The sequence below is a fragment of the Notothenia rossii genome (assembly GCF_949606895.1).
Source record: "Notothenia rossii genome assembly, chromosome: 3".
NCBI lineage: Eukaryota > Metazoa > Chordata > Actinopteri > Perciformes > Nototheniidae > Notothenia > Notothenia rossii.
In genome coordinates, this window is record NC_136901.1 from 36,219,051 (window position 1) to 36,233,777 (window position 14,727).

Consider the following 14,727-nt stretch of genomic DNA (forward strand, 5'->3'; position numbering starts at 1 on the left):
ATAATAATAATATATATTCTTTTTTTTTTCTCACTCAAAATAATAATTATAACAAAGTAAAAATAATAATACTCAATAATAATAATTCTCAAATATTCTCTGTCATGTTCAACGTTGCATCTCTTATGACATTGTCACATGATAAATGCATCATAGGTCTTTTTATAATCAGTGTCATTACGTTCTGTAACTGAAGTTAATTTGTTTCAAAGAGGATAGCTCCATTTGTTAGGGTTTGTTAAACTGTGACATTTGATTTCAGAGTTGCAGACAGTAAATACACAGAAAGACGTGTGCAGGGCGTTTGTGATACGCACTCACCCCAGATGACCTAAGGAGTGACGAAGTGTAAATGTCTTCGTGCCCTCAGGTTGTTTACAGAGGAAATAAGACCAAGTTGGTTCGCATCAGGAACCCCTGGGGGGAAGTGGAGTGGACCGGAGCGTGGAGCGATAAGTACGATGATTTTTACACTAAGTACATCCAATTTAGCCTTTAAATGAAGTGTGAAGGTCTTAAATGTTGGCAGAATGTTTTCACTCTGATTAAATCTCTTATATCTTGATAAATACTGAATTTTGTTTGGCAGTTAAAGAGGATATATCATGGTCATTTTCAGTTTCATGCTAAAATGAGGGTTTCTAATGAAAACACATTTTTTTCTAATATTGTCTGTTTGAATATACCTGTCTTCGCTCCGAGACGCTCCGTTTCAGTGCCTGTCTACTTTAAGATTGCCTCCCAAATAATTCTGCTCACTTGGCTTCTCATCTGCCCTCAGGATTTAGAAGAAAAGTCAGACCGAGGGGAGAAATGGTTTGGATTAAATAATATTACATATACCAAAGAGGGGCTTCTGAATCTGCCCTAATCTCACCAAAATCACACTGGTGTTAGTTTTCCCTCTCTACTTTAAGCAAACAAAAGTGTTTTACTCAAAACACTTTGAAGGAGGGTCTTCTAAATCTGACAGAGCTGGTTTTATGGCTGCCGAATTTGCACCTGTAATTTTGGCCAGGATGTTCCTAATCTCTCCAAAATCACACTGGTGTTAGTTACAGTATATCCCTGGAGTAAGAAAAGCATTCTACCAAATTTCCCCCCTGGCTACCAATATGTCACATTTTGAACACTTCACATACTCAAAATAATGTGAAACTTCACCTGTTGAATAACATTTGAAGAAACAACACCACGTTCGGTAACATTTGTTTATTTTGCTAAATAATGTTTGGATCTACAGTACCAATGAGGAAAAGTGCAGCCTTAGTTATATAATTCATGAACAGTTCTCTTTTAACTTTGTGAAATCCAAAGCTCCAGAGAATGGGACAGTGTGGATCGCTCTGTCAGAAGTCGGCTACAAAACCGCAGTGAGGACGGTGAATTCTGGTGAGTGCCTATTACCATCAGTTGGAAAAACACACATTATCAAACCACACTTGAATTCAGGGCCTACAGTTGTGTCTTATTGTTGTTTCACATCTGTTTCCCTTTGTCGGTTTGATAAATTGATGCAGAAAACAGTATATATTGAAATGTCAGTGTTTTCGTCTGTGCTGAGACAAGCTTAGACTCTTTGACTTTGTGATGGAAAAACGACCCTGTCCTAACAGTATGTTTGTGTACGTCTGTCAGGATGTCCTTCAGTGACTTCCTGCATGAGTTCAATCGTCTGGAGCTCTGCAACCTGACGGCTGATGCCCTGCAGAACAGCCAGCCGAAGAAATGGAGCTCGTCTCTGTATCAGGGCGAGTGGAGGAGGGGCAGCACGGCCGGAGGCTGCAGGAACTTCCCAGGTAGGAAGTGTGAGCTAGAAAATGGATGGGAGGAAGGAACCGGAAGTAGAAATAAACAACGAAATGGAAGGATGATATATGATAGAAGATCTGTCCCCAAACACGATCCAGTTTAATTTTCTTTTTCAGTTTTAGGATCATATGGTGTCGTTATATTCTGTTTCGGAGACACTGAATATGCATAGGAATTTTGGTGGATAAAAAAAAAAAAAATACTAACAAATGTTTTGCAATCTGACTTTCCCAACTCCTTCTTCCCAGCAACCTTTTGGCTCAACCCTCAGTTCAAGATTGCTCTGCAGCATCCCGACACTCCCGGCCAATCAGATTGCAGCTTCCTGGTCGGCCTCATGCAGAAGGACCGGAGGAAGAAGAGGCGGGAGGGCAAAGACATGGAGACCATCGGGTTTGCCCTCTACGAGGTAATGTGAAGCCTGACAAGCTAAAAACGTCATCGTTTTAGCCTTTCCCCTTGGAGAACATTAACATAATGCCTGTTTTGAAAACAAAGGAAGCAGAAAAGAGTTAAATGAAGACACTGTTAAACACTTAAAAGCTATCTTTATAACAGATGTTACAATATCACGTTTCAGGATTCAAACTTTGTTCTTTATTTCAGTTTAGCCAGAGAATCTCTATTTTGTAGCTTTTCTCATGTATTTTGTAGTTCATGATATCGTCCATCATAGTAATTATCCCCCTTTCTCCATTCTTTACAGATTCCAAAAGAGGTATGAGTTTCACCTCTTTTCAAAAAAATGTCATCTTTTGATTTTATAGTCTTTATTGAAGGCATTTCAATAATTTCCCTCCGCTCTCAGTTTAAGGGCAGCTCAGGCGTCCACTTGAAGCGAGACTTTTTCCTCACCCACGGCTCCAGCGCCCGCTCAGAGCTCTTCATCAACCTGAGGGAGGTCAGCTCGCGGTTGAGTCTGCCGGCCGGGGAGTACATCATCGTCCCCTCCACCTTCGAGCCGCACAAAGAGGCCGACTTTTGCCTCAGAGTTTTCTCTGAGAAGCCCGCAGACTCCGAGTGAGTGGCTGTGACAGAGTGGGAGGAGGCAGAGAGGATGCTTTGGGCATGAGATGAGATTTATAATGAGAAAATAAGCAGCTATTCTTTAATTCTACAAGATTATTTCCAGGTTAAGTGTACTTTCAATTGTATTAAGTGTTATCTTTAGTAAATGTAATGAATACAATACATATCAAGCTAAAAACAACATAGAAAAAGAAACAGCTCTTACAATAGAATGGCACTTGGAGAGCGGAGACCTGCCCCAAGGCCAATGGTGCGTTCAAGTGCTCCTCTGGTGGTCACATTTCTCGAGTTGGAAAGTCTGTTTTCCCTCCGTTATTCCAATTGGCTCCATGATACACCTTTTCACCAAGTTACAAGAACATTGGGCCAGTTTTTCTTTTTAGTATTCCTGCTGACAAACAGACAAATTAAGCTGAAAACATCTCCTTAGCAAAGTAAAAAAAAAATAGTATTAAGATAAGCATCTAAGTAACTCTAAATGTTTCTGCTTTCCATGTCAGGGAGCTTGATGATCAAGTAATAGCTGAGCTTCCAACAGAGGTGATAAGATTTAATAACTTAACATAATTGCTAAAACTGTGTGGAGAGGAACCAAAGTGTATTGAAGTGTTTGTGTTTGTGTTTCAGATCGAGCTGGACGAGAGCCAAATCGATGCCAGCTTCAAGAATCTCTTCAGACAGCTGGCAGGGCCGGTAAGAACGCTTTGACAAATGTTTCAGGGTAAAGCTTTTAGTTATATTTCAATTATTTGACTGTCTTTATTTCAACAGGATATGGAGATCAGCCTCAAAGAGCTGCAAACCATATTGAACAGGATCATCGGCAAACGTTAGTAACTGCTGCAATCACTCTGGAAATACAAGCTGGCATCTGATAATATGGAATTATAGCGTGTTATATTTGATATTCTTCTCTCTTTTTGTTTGACTTTCTGATGCAAACAGATAAAGACCTGAAGACAGACGGCTTCACGAAAGAGGCTTGTCGCAGTATGATAAACCTAATGGACGTATCCTTGAAATGGCATCAAAATATCAGCATTAATATAACTTTAATATTAAAGGTTCAGAAAAAAATGCTTAATTAAACAAAGGTACTCCCCAAGTTTAGCATTGCAGTCCCATTGTTGGACCTGTGATGGACAGCTTGAAATAATTCAATACACTTTTATTTTTTCTTTCGTCTTGTTGTTTCATGTACTCCTATAGACTTTCCCTTAAAATTGGGTGCTATTTTAAATAATATGAAGTTTATTTTTTTCTCGTACTGGTTGTTCCTTAACTCCTGTGCTCAGACGGATGGCAGTGGGAAGCTCGGCCTGACAGAGTTCCATGTCCTCTGGGAAAAGATTAAGCGATACCTGGTGAGATTTAAATCAAATCAATTCAAGTCACGTTTTATTTATATAACACATTTTTAAAACGATTTTTGGTTGAGCCAAAGTGCTGTACATATAATAATGACCTTACAGTAAGGACACTATACGGTACATACGACAGCACAGTTTGTGCAGAATATCAGTATGAGAAACCAACACCCTCTGACCTTAAACCCTCACATCGTACAAGGAAAAACGTCCTAACCCAGAGCACGCTCAATAATATTTATTCTGCTCCATGGTACCTGCGTCAGCCTGTTGTTTGTTTTGACAACCGATCAGTCGACCAATTTTTTCTCATGTTCTTCCTGTCGGCGTGCCTAAATATTAGTTTTTTTCCATTCTCCATTTTCTGTTTCCCTGCCAGACCATCTTCAGGCAGTTTGACCTGGACAAATCAGGAACCATGAGTTCCTATGAGATGAGGATGGCTCTTGAATCTGCAGGTACTGTTCCTTTTCATTTAAATACAAGAACAAATAAATAGTAACACAAAAGTCAGAAGCAATTTTCACTCTTCTTCACAGGGTTTACGTGTTCCCCTCTGGATCTTCATCTTTTTCTGATGCTTTTGATTATTGTTCGGTAAAACATGGCCTAATTTTTCCTGTTTGGGTTTACTTCTTTAGGTTTTAAGCTGACCAACCAACTGTTCCAGCTGATCATCCTGCGCTACACGGAGGCCGACATGGCGGTGGACTTTGACAACTTTGTCACCTGTCTGGTCCGATTGGAGACCATGTTCAGTGAGTCCCATGACTGCACCACCTCAATGTCATTAAAGACACATTTTACCTCAATTTACCACAAAAAGTTAAACCAAGATCAAACAATAGCATTTGTAATTGAACCTCCAGGGTTAACAATGCTACTTTAATTTTAAATAACTTTGAATGCACAAATAATAGTATTAGGTTTTATTTATTATTATTATTATTATTATTATTTATTTATTAGGTTTAATGTTAGCTATCTATGTATTCAACAACTGACGTTCACGTTAAGTGCCAACGTTGCTAACAACTTTAGCATAGATAGCTAACGTTAACAAAATAAATTAACGCCTAACTTATAGTTACCGTATATTAAAATATTACGATTTTTGGGTCTACCTTACTGTTATTGGTGGCGCTTGTATGGCTCAAACTAATACATACATGTATGCTATTGTAGCCTATTGCTAATTAATGTCCATAATTAAAAAAATAAACAACATAGCCTACTGTACATGTCTCTGGGTAAAAAAACAAAACAACGTATAACATAAAAAAGAAATACAAATGCTTGTGTTGCACTTAAAAAAGAGTATAATAATAGTAAATTGGTGATAGTGAAATAAGTGTTTTCTCTTTGTTTCTGTCTGCAGAAACCTTTCAGACCATGGACACGGATAAAGATGGTATGATGTCCCTCAACTTCACGCAGGTACGGCCACACACGTGAACATAAACACCACACAAACAATGTCTTAGTTTTTCAAGCTTGTGTTAGAAATCTACTCTGTGAATAGCTTACAATTAGCATCCCCTAATTCACACACTGTCTGTTCTCTGCAGTGGATTACCCTGACCATGTTTGCCTAGAGACGAGAGGATTCTTCTGTAAATGTTCCCGCATCCCGCAGCTCCAGGCCCAATATGTGTGGTTTCAGAAGTGCCTTTTTTCCACCAGTTCTTCCTCTTGCTGTCGTGGCGCTCTGATGCTCAAAGACTGTAAATCAATCTTTACAGTGCCTACATTGGAAATGTCCCAAACCTTTATTTGCCATCTGCTTTGCCAACGGAGGGACACTCAGTTCTTGTAGCCTGGCGGTCAACATTGCGGTCACACTGACTGCAGGCGGGAACATTTTAAACTATTTTTTAACTATACAAACATTTTATTGGAGGCAGAAATAAAAATATTGGTTTAATTTCAGTAGGTGGAGAAAAAATATCCCTAATTGTAGTTTGGATAGATTTTTTGTCTAGAAATAAAACATAATATAACAATGTATTTTCTTAAAAGTTACACCCTTATCTTTAAAATGTTATATTCCCATTAAAATGTCTGGTTTGGTTATAATCCAAATAATCCAGATAATCCAAATTCATGTAGGAAATGAAGCCAAGCAGGTTGAAAAGTAACACATTGGTTTTCTCTCCACACAGCCCTGAAACTCAACCAAAATGATTATTTTTGCACTTTTTTTGTATGTATAATAAATGGGATATTTCTTGTCGATTCGTGGTTTCGATTTTAACAGTTTTTATATCTAAAATGAGCAATCAACAATTACTTAAACATGATTTACACATTATAAGCAAGGGATACTTTAGAGTGGCTGAAGAGGAAATTGAATACCTATAATACAGATTTCTGATTAAATCAATGTATTGAAGTGAAAACAATCCAGTGGCCAGTCCACAAAGAGTTAGGGCGGTGGTGGCGGAGTCCATAGGGACTTGGCTTGGCAACTGGAAGGTCACCAATTCAAGTCCCGGCAAGAGCAAGTGCTACCGAGGTGTCGCTGAGCAAGGCACCGTTCCCTACACTGCTCCCCGGGCGCCGTTCAAAATGGCAGCACACTGCTCCTAACACTAGGATGGGTCAAATGCAGAGAAACTATTTCCCCACGAGGGATTAATAAAAGTCCATTTTATCATTTTAGTTAATGTCCCTGAGGATAATCTGCAAAGGACTCCTCTCAGATTTACATTTTTTAGAAAAACAATTCCAGTTTTCACAATCTTTGTGCCCGATGTGAAGAGCTGCTAAGTGCGCTAGCTTGTTCTCCAGCCAACATATGAATATGTTCTCTCTACTCTGCCTCCGTAGCGATGTGGCCAGCGAGGCACTTTCGTTTACATCTTCTGCCAAACTTTAGCTTTCACCTCAGCATCACGAGTCCTCTCATGAAGCTTCACTGGGCCCTGTAGCGCGGACACAATGTCAGTGTGCTGTATCATAGAGAATGTGTCAAGTTATATTTCTTTAAAAATAATCCTGTTTAGCTTTAAGGCATAATTATGCATGGCACTTTTTACTGACTGTTTTTGCAAAATATGACAACAAAATATTTTATATCATTGTTGGAAATGGATGTTTTAGTGGTTTCAAAAGGGATGTCGTCATTGTTTGATTTTGCCTTTAACGGGAACACGTGAATACTTTGGGTGAAGGTAAACTATTATGCAAGATGCGTGGAGATGTTGTATGCATGCAGTGTGGAATGTCATATATTGTCTGCCTGCCTAGTTTCTGTTTAATGGGAGCAAGTGTTTTATATGAAGGCTTGTATTCCAAAATAATATGTCACTTTCGGGGAGAAAGATAAGTGTTTTAAGTATGGAGGATACACATGATAAGTGGTTTTACCATCTTATCAACCAGAGTGGTTTCAAATACCAAAATAGTTTGTTTTGCCAAATATTTCAGTGCTTTTGTAAGTCGAAGAATTTGAAACATTTAATCAAAAAGTGACAACCAAACGCTTACATTTGTTTAATACTCCGACAATGCCAGCATTCCTGTCTTCAGTTTTTGCAGCGTAATGCTTATGTAACATTACCTAACGTTTACACTGGCAACATTCTGGGCCCCTTTGGACCCAAGCATCATGCAATACATTGGCTTAATGTGTAGCGTCTCTGTAAAACTTCAATACACACTTTGCAAATAAATGGGATTTTACGAGTCTCTGGTTCGATATCCATTCTTTTTTCATATATTAAGTCTGAGTTATGTTATTATATTCGTACATTGAAAAAACTGAATTGTTGATTTTAATGTAATGTTTTATGTCAACAAATTAGGTTAGGCTGTATTAGGTTAGTTGAAAGCAATAGTATTAAGTTGAATATAATATTTGTTTATATGTTATTGCTTTCAACTAACCTAATACAGTTACGTGAGATTTGTTGACATAAAACACTTAATAAAAGTCAGCGGTTTCTCAGTTTTTTCAGTTTATTGTGTGATGTGTTAATCAAAGAAAATACGTTTTCCTCTGCACCCCAAAGAACGACACAGGCAAACTCAATTCAGTAAATAAATAGTACCTTTTTAGTAACAACATTCATATGAAAAAACAAACACCTTAAAATACTATAAGTCCACTAATGAACACATTTCAACAACATCAAAATAACAGATTTTTGAGCTCATTGTTAAGTTAAATTGCAGACATTTACACAAACTGATTACATTTTTTAAGTTAAAACAAATAACTCTCAAAATGATAAAAATAAACATTTCCTCTGGAGCTGCTCGATAGAGGAATGTAGGACGTCTGTTAAGGCATGAAAACAAAGGCTGTGTGTGTGTTTTGTATTTCTGTTGAATACAGATTCTCCAAAGGACAATATTATCTTCTTTTGACCTAAGACTAAAAACAGCCTCACTGCTCACCTAAATATTTAACTAAGTTGGATATTTGGCACCATAGCATTAAATATCAACCACTTTAAGTCCCCTTCAGTCTCACTGAAAGGTTCAAATCTAGCGTCTGTCTGGCACGGCGTCTCTTAGGCGTAGTTGTTGTTGTGCTCGATCTTTGTCACCATGGTGGAAACCAGCCGCTCCAGCTGCTCCGCTCGCTGCTTGCCTGTCTGGAGGACATCCTCGTGGTTGGCCTTCTCTTCGCTGTCGTAGTCCATCACTGCCTTGTTGGTGATCAGTGAGAGGGCGAATACGCGCATGCCGCAGTGACGCGCGACGATCACCTCAGGGGCTGTGCTCATGCCTGGAGAGGACAGATAAGTATAACATGTTTTAACTACATAGAAACCATGCTATGTTATGTGATTTCTTGCTTTTATCCGCAGAAGAAGAAAAATTATAGCTAGCTTTACTTAACTAGGCTTTATAGTTTTGATTTCTCCATATCGGAAAAAATAATTTTAAATGTCCACCGTTTCTACAGCTTTAAAAGCACACCAATGCTGCCCATGTACTATAACTATAGAAAATTCAGTTTTAGTGGCAAAAAATCCATGTAATAATCCATGAAACACTTCTTACCGACAGCATCAGCGCCCAGTTTGTGCAGCATACGGGCTTCGGCGATGGTCTCGAATGAGGGTCCGCCCAACACGCAGTAGACACCCTCCTTCAGGAAGTCTCCGTAGCCGAGTTCCTGTCCCACATCCATGGCCATCTGCTGCAGATCTCTGTCGTAGGCGTCGGACATGCAGGGGAAACGCACTCCAAACCTGCGTGAAGAGGAACAAATGGAAGGTTTAGAATCGGACAAAGACCAAAGGGCGATACTGTTGAATGTCCGAAAGGCCGTCAGAACTTCCTACCTCTCGTCGTTGAGTCCGGCCAGCGGGTTGTTGCCAGCGAAGCCCGGCATGTTGAGGTGGTCTCTGATGATCATGATGTCTCCAACCTTAAAGTCCTGATTGAGGCCTCCGGCTGCATTGGTCAGCATCACCGTCTCCACACCGATCAGCTTGAAGATGCGTATGGGCAGCGTGATCTGGAAACACACACATGGATGTTATACAACCAGAAGGGACTTGGGTTTGAAGGATCTTTCAGCATCTTTATAGGTTTCATGGGATTCTTTTTCTTCAGCACACACACCTTCTGGATTGGGTAGCCCTCGTACAAGTGGAAGCGCCCCTGCATGCAAACGCATGGCCGCCCCTTCAAGGTGCCGAACACCAGCCGGCCTGCATGTCCGTGCACTGCAGGAAGAAAAAACATTCACTTAGTTTGAACGCCAAATGGGGAACCAATTTGTTTCTGAGGTGTTTGTTGTAGCTGAACTCACCGGTGCTTTGTGGGAAGTTGGGGATGTCCTTGTAGTTGAAGACGACCTGGTCCTTTAACATGTCAGCCAGCCCTCCCATCCCAGAGCCGCACACGATGGCAATCGTGGGCCGCACGTCGGTCTGGGCCAGCAACCAATCAGCAGTGGCCTTGCAGTCCTCGTAGCTCCAGCTGGATGACACAAAAAGAAACTCTAAGATCAGTTTGACTGCAAAGACCATCTTTTGTTCCACCGAGCTTGAACTTCTGATTCATTTAGTATCATGTGATCATTATAATCAGATTACCGGATTTTCTTGGCAGCAAGCCTGATCTAAGAACGGCTACTAATAAGGATGTGTTTGAAGAGATGCACACACACACACACATTCCTGCAGTCACAGGCTGTATCACGCCTTTTATACAATGAATTGGCGACACGCACAATCTTTTTTTGCTTGCTTATTTGATAACTATCACTGATTCCTTTAATTCTACAGTTTGCGTAATACCTTTCATATGACAAGCTGTTTCTACACAATCCCAAGCATGATTCACGAGACTGTGCTATTAATAAATTACTCTGATACTGAACCTACTATGAACACCACTACCAAATGATATTGATATCATTTTTGGCCTAACGAATGTGATAAAAAGTGTAAAGCAACACTTTGTGGACTCCTTCAGGACAAATATTAAGATTTCTTCTTCAAACAGTTGCTGTCCAGAGAGCACGGGTTTGATTTGTTTTGGCCCCGTTCCAAACCGGTATATATATTTGCCGACAGCCCCATGAAGGGGCCATGTGTTCAGCAGCATTGAAAACAAAATGCTGTAAATTGTACAAAAGTGTACTCACCCTTTGTTTGTTTCTGGAAACATTGCAGAAGATTGCAAAAGTGTCAGATGAGGGAAGAAAAAATTGTAAATGTGCGCTTTTTTGAAGCACAGAAAAACAAATTCCAAAGCGGCAAAAACTTAGAGAGCCCTGCTGTTGAGAATGTAAAAAAATATGAAAGACAAAACAGTTTTATAAAAAGTTATTCTTTTGAGTTTTTCTGGTTCGGAGTCCTGTTGTAGTCTCGAGTTCTTCCCACTTGTCTTTGGAGAAAAGGCGCAGTCACTGGGTTTATTATAGGCACAGCCCCCCCCCCCCCCCCCCCCCCCCCCCCCCACCCACCCTGCTGCTCAAAGTGACGCATGTGAATGCTGCATCCTCATTGGCTGTGGGGACACACACCTTCAAAACAGAGTGCAACTTAGAAGGCGACATGTATGTGTCTGTTATTCTCAAAAGCCCTCATTGTTCCCAGCATCCTCTACAACCATTGTCAACAGGAAATGATTGCAACATACATTCATCAATGATCATTCAGCTTTTTATAGGTACATTCCTGGATATAATGTGCATTTTCAGCATTACTACCATTTCTTTTTGAACATCACATGAGTTATGTGTCCTTGTGATGTTGTGTTGTCACCGTCACTGTTTTCATGCATTGACGTATGAGATGTGTCAACACACTTTTACTTTTAAACATCTTAATTCTAGTCACCGAGTTTGAGCAACTTAATTAAGTATTGTATGCAACCTATTTTAATTTTCACTGTGAAGTATTTTACTTTAATCTTAGCTACATTTGTCTGACATTTCAGGTATTTTTGCAGATAGATACATCTGGTGCAATGAACAATATAGGATGCAATATTGAAGATTAAAGGAACACTTCACCCACATAGTGTCCACTTTTATATAACTTACTGTTATCTTTAATTATTATAGGAAATTCTTTGTAGGAACTCTTATACAAGTAGTGCATGTAATCCAGGTCTAATTTATCCAGTTGCATGCTCACTTCTTCACAATATCCCTAAGCGCTTCGGGCTTGTCTTGGCAGATGAGAAGCGCTATATACATTCAATTTATTACTATAATTTACTTTTTTAAATACTTTGTGAAGCAGGCCTTAGCAAGCGTTTGACTTTTTCTCAGTTGTTCACTCTTCCTTCAACGTGGTATGCGATTAAAACAGAGTTTCCTGTGAGTAATCGATGCACAAATGGACATTCTCCCAATACATTTCTTTACATTAAACATCTCAACATGCACAGATAATAGTGATAAAACTCAACAGGAAATGTTTGCCAGACCCATTCAGCAATGATCTATCAGCTTTTTATTATTTGATTAACACTCCCAGTCTACCATGACTCAGGTTTTGTTTTGAACATCACGTCTCCGAAGTGTCCTTGAAATAATAGCTTCTGTTCTCACCGTATTTTATGACATACAGTTGCAAGAAAAAGTATGTGAACCCTTTGGAACTTCCTGGATTTCTGCATAAATTGGTCATAAAATGTGTTCTGATCTTCATCTAAATCACAACAATAGACAAACACAGTCTGCTTAAGCTAAAACCACACAAACAATTATATGTTTTTATTGAACACACCATGTAAACATTCACAGTGCAGGGTGGAAAAAGTATGTGAACCCTTGGATTTAATATCTGGTTGACCCTCCTTTGGCAGCAATAACCTCAACCAAACATTTCCTATAGTTGCATATCAGACCTGCACAACGGTCAGGAGGAATTTTGGACCATTCCTCTTTACAAAACTGTTTCAGTTCAGCAATATTCTTGGGATGTCTGGTGTGAATCGCTCTCTTGAGGTCATGCCACAGCATCTCAATTGGGTTGAGGTCAGGACTCTGACCGGGCCACTCCAGAAGGCGTATTTTCTTCTGTTGAAGCCATTCTGTTGTTGATTTACTTCTGTGCTTTGGGTCGTTGTCCTGTTGCATCACCCATCTTCTGTTGAGCTTCAATTGGTGGACAGATGGCCTTAAGTTCTCCAGCAAAATTTCTTGATAAACTTGAGAATTCATTTTTCCGTCGATGATGGCAATCTGTCCAGGCCCTGAGGCAGCAAAGCAGCCCCAAACCATGATGCTCCCTCCACCATACTTCACAGTTGGGATGAGGTTTTGATGTTGGTGTGCTGTGCCTTTTTTTCTCCACACATAGCGTTGTGTGTTCCTTCCAAACAACTCAACTTTGGTTTCATCTGTCCACAGAATATTTTGCCAGTAGTGCTGTGGAACATCCAGGTGCTCTTTTGCAAACTTCAAACGTGCAGAAATGTTTTTTCTGGACAGCAGTGGCTTCCTCCATTTTATGACTAATTTATGCAGAAATCCAGGTAATTCCAAAGGGTTCACATACTTTTTCTTGTAACTGTATATTACAACACATGCATATTTTCAAACACCTAAATAATTGTCTTTATATTCCACTCCATAGCTTTCAAGAGAATACTTGCACATTGTATAATGGCTTAATTTACTGAAGTAAAAGATCTGTATACTTCTTCCACGACTGCTTTATTTACAAACCCTACTTCAGTACTGACCTGTAGATGTTATGTTGCTTCAAATATCACAATATGTCTTTAATGTTTCCTTAAACACACATGCAACTGCAGGGAAAACATCATCTGCATTATGAAGTTTGTTTTTGCAATTGTTCCAGTAAGACTTTTCATTCAAACGTCCTGTGTGTGTTGTAAATGAGGAAGGCTATAATCCATTCAGTCATAAAGAAACACGGCATTCTTTAGATCGGATCATTTATTGCCCCACAATGAACTTGCAGGATATTTTATAACACACTTACGTGGATTGCCACCTGGACATAATGTACTGTACTCAATGCGCTGCAATAAATTTGAAACATGTGTTTATGTTGCTGCAAATCCTAGTGGTCACTGACACAGATTACATAACACACAACCCCCTATTTTTCTTAAATCCATTACCAGAAATGTGTATTTTCCCAGATGAGCAAAGGTGAAACATACAGTGAAGGTCAATCATTGTTACGCAAGTTAACCTAAGCCAATTGTTGAGCTTTGCTTTGGTTGACATTCTTTAGGACTTACAGGTAAATACACACGTAAGAGGGTCCATCATGGCTTTTCCCAGCAGCCAAAACAATGGCGAGCCTACATTACAACATACAGCCTGACGTTTCTGGACCTTGATTTGTTGTTTGGCATTGACATGTCGAACAGCCGTCACTCAATGTGTGTATTATGATTTATTTCCAAGTACCCCACCTTACTGTTTGGGTTCTGTAAAATTGATATCTCTTGTTGTGTTTAAGGGCAGTTGTTAACTTAGTCTGATAAGGCGTTGGAAGGCGTTGACCCGCCAACTTCTTCACCCTTCCGATCGGTTATAGCAAACAAGCCACAGCCAATGAATGGGGGCCATCTGACGGCAACACGCGGCCCACATCCACCTGTTTTTTACAGCCAAACTGTACCGTCCAAAAAAGGTTACTAAAGGTTCACCTAATGTAGATGTTGATGGTAAAGTCCCGCATAAATCTTTCGTGTCTACTTTTCCTTTCTTTCAAAAAGGGTTTTCCTGGACATCGCACTTAAACACGTTGGTCAGGCATGGGATACGATGTCAGCAGATCTTGCGGAAACCTACCACTTTTTCATGCATATCGACATGCATTCCACAGCCATATGCCGCGCTTGATGTCATTTGCAAAGCTGACCGGAGATAACGCAATCTGAGATTTCTCACATGGTGAAGTCTTGACCTGATATGATATCTTCCGAGATAAACATTTCACCCCTCTGGAGACATGAACTTCACTTTCAGGATGGACATTTGAAGTGTGTCAACATGTCTGCTCACAGGTCATGAGCTTACATTCAGTCTTACAACATTTTAGACTAATCCTCAAGTTGC

The 14,727-nt window shown here is 39.8% G+C and overlaps 2 protein-coding genes across 2 annotated transcripts in view; one reads left to right on the top strand and one right to left on the bottom strand.

The window, feature by feature from the left end:
- capn1 (calpain 1) overlaps nucleotides 1–7,895 on the top strand; it is a 36,059-nt gene extending 28,164 nt beyond the window's left edge. Inside the window, exons 8-22 of the mRNA XM_079670570.1 lie at nucleotides 371–456; nucleotides 1,318–1,392; nucleotides 1,639–1,799; nucleotides 2,061–2,221; nucleotides 2,519–2,530; nucleotides 2,621–2,832; nucleotides 3,342–3,381; nucleotides 3,469–3,534; nucleotides 3,613–3,670; nucleotides 3,787–3,851; nucleotides 4,137–4,205; nucleotides 4,588–4,666; nucleotides 4,850–4,966; nucleotides 5,587–5,645; nucleotides 5,777–7,895. Of these exons, the coding sequence (XP_079526696.1) occupies nucleotides 371–456; nucleotides 1,318–1,392; nucleotides 1,639–1,799; nucleotides 2,061–2,221; nucleotides 2,519–2,530; nucleotides 2,621–2,832; nucleotides 3,342–3,381; nucleotides 3,469–3,534; nucleotides 3,613–3,670; nucleotides 3,787–3,851; nucleotides 4,137–4,205; nucleotides 4,588–4,666; nucleotides 4,850–4,966; nucleotides 5,587–5,645; nucleotides 5,777–5,803 (1,287 nt within the window). The 3' untranslated portion in view covers nucleotides 5,804–7,895. The remainder of the gene's footprint in view (nucleotides 1–370; nucleotides 457–1,317; nucleotides 1,393–1,638; nucleotides 1,800–2,060; nucleotides 2,222–2,518; nucleotides 2,531–2,620; nucleotides 2,833–3,341; nucleotides 3,382–3,468; nucleotides 3,535–3,612; nucleotides 3,671–3,786; nucleotides 3,852–4,136; nucleotides 4,206–4,587; nucleotides 4,667–4,849; nucleotides 4,967–5,586; nucleotides 5,646–5,776) is intronic.
- A 346-nt stretch (nucleotides 7,896–8,241) lies between these two features.
- On the bottom strand, nucleotides 8,242–11,073 carry pnp5a (purine nucleoside phosphorylase 5a). Its single transcript, XM_079670571.1, has 6 exons — nucleotides 10,819–11,073; nucleotides 9,979–10,148; nucleotides 9,789–9,892; nucleotides 9,506–9,681; nucleotides 9,222–9,412; nucleotides 8,242–8,943 (listed from the first exon to the last, which is right to left on the bottom strand). Exons 1-6 carry the CDS (start codon nucleotides 10,839–10,841, stop codon nucleotides 8,726–8,728), a joined length of 882 nt encoding a protein of 293 aa, XP_079526697.1. The 5' UTR covers nucleotides 10,842–11,073; the 3' UTR covers nucleotides 8,242–8,725.
- Nucleotides 11,074–14,727: the final 3,654 nt, after the last annotated feature.

Excerpts from the sequence above, each read along its gene's own strand:
- pnp5a (XM_079670571.1), bottom strand. The coding sequence starts at position 10,841 with ATGTTTCCAGAAACAAACAAAGG. Across the intron at positions 10,149-10,818 it reads TTTCCAGAAACAAACAAAGG|CTGGAGCTACGAGGACTGCA; the intron begins GTGAGTACACTT and ends TGTGTCATCCAG. Across the intron at positions 9,893-9,978 it reads CAACTTCCCACAAAGCACCG|TGCACGGACATGCAGGCCGG; the intron begins GTGAGTTCAGCT and ends TTCTTCCTGCAG.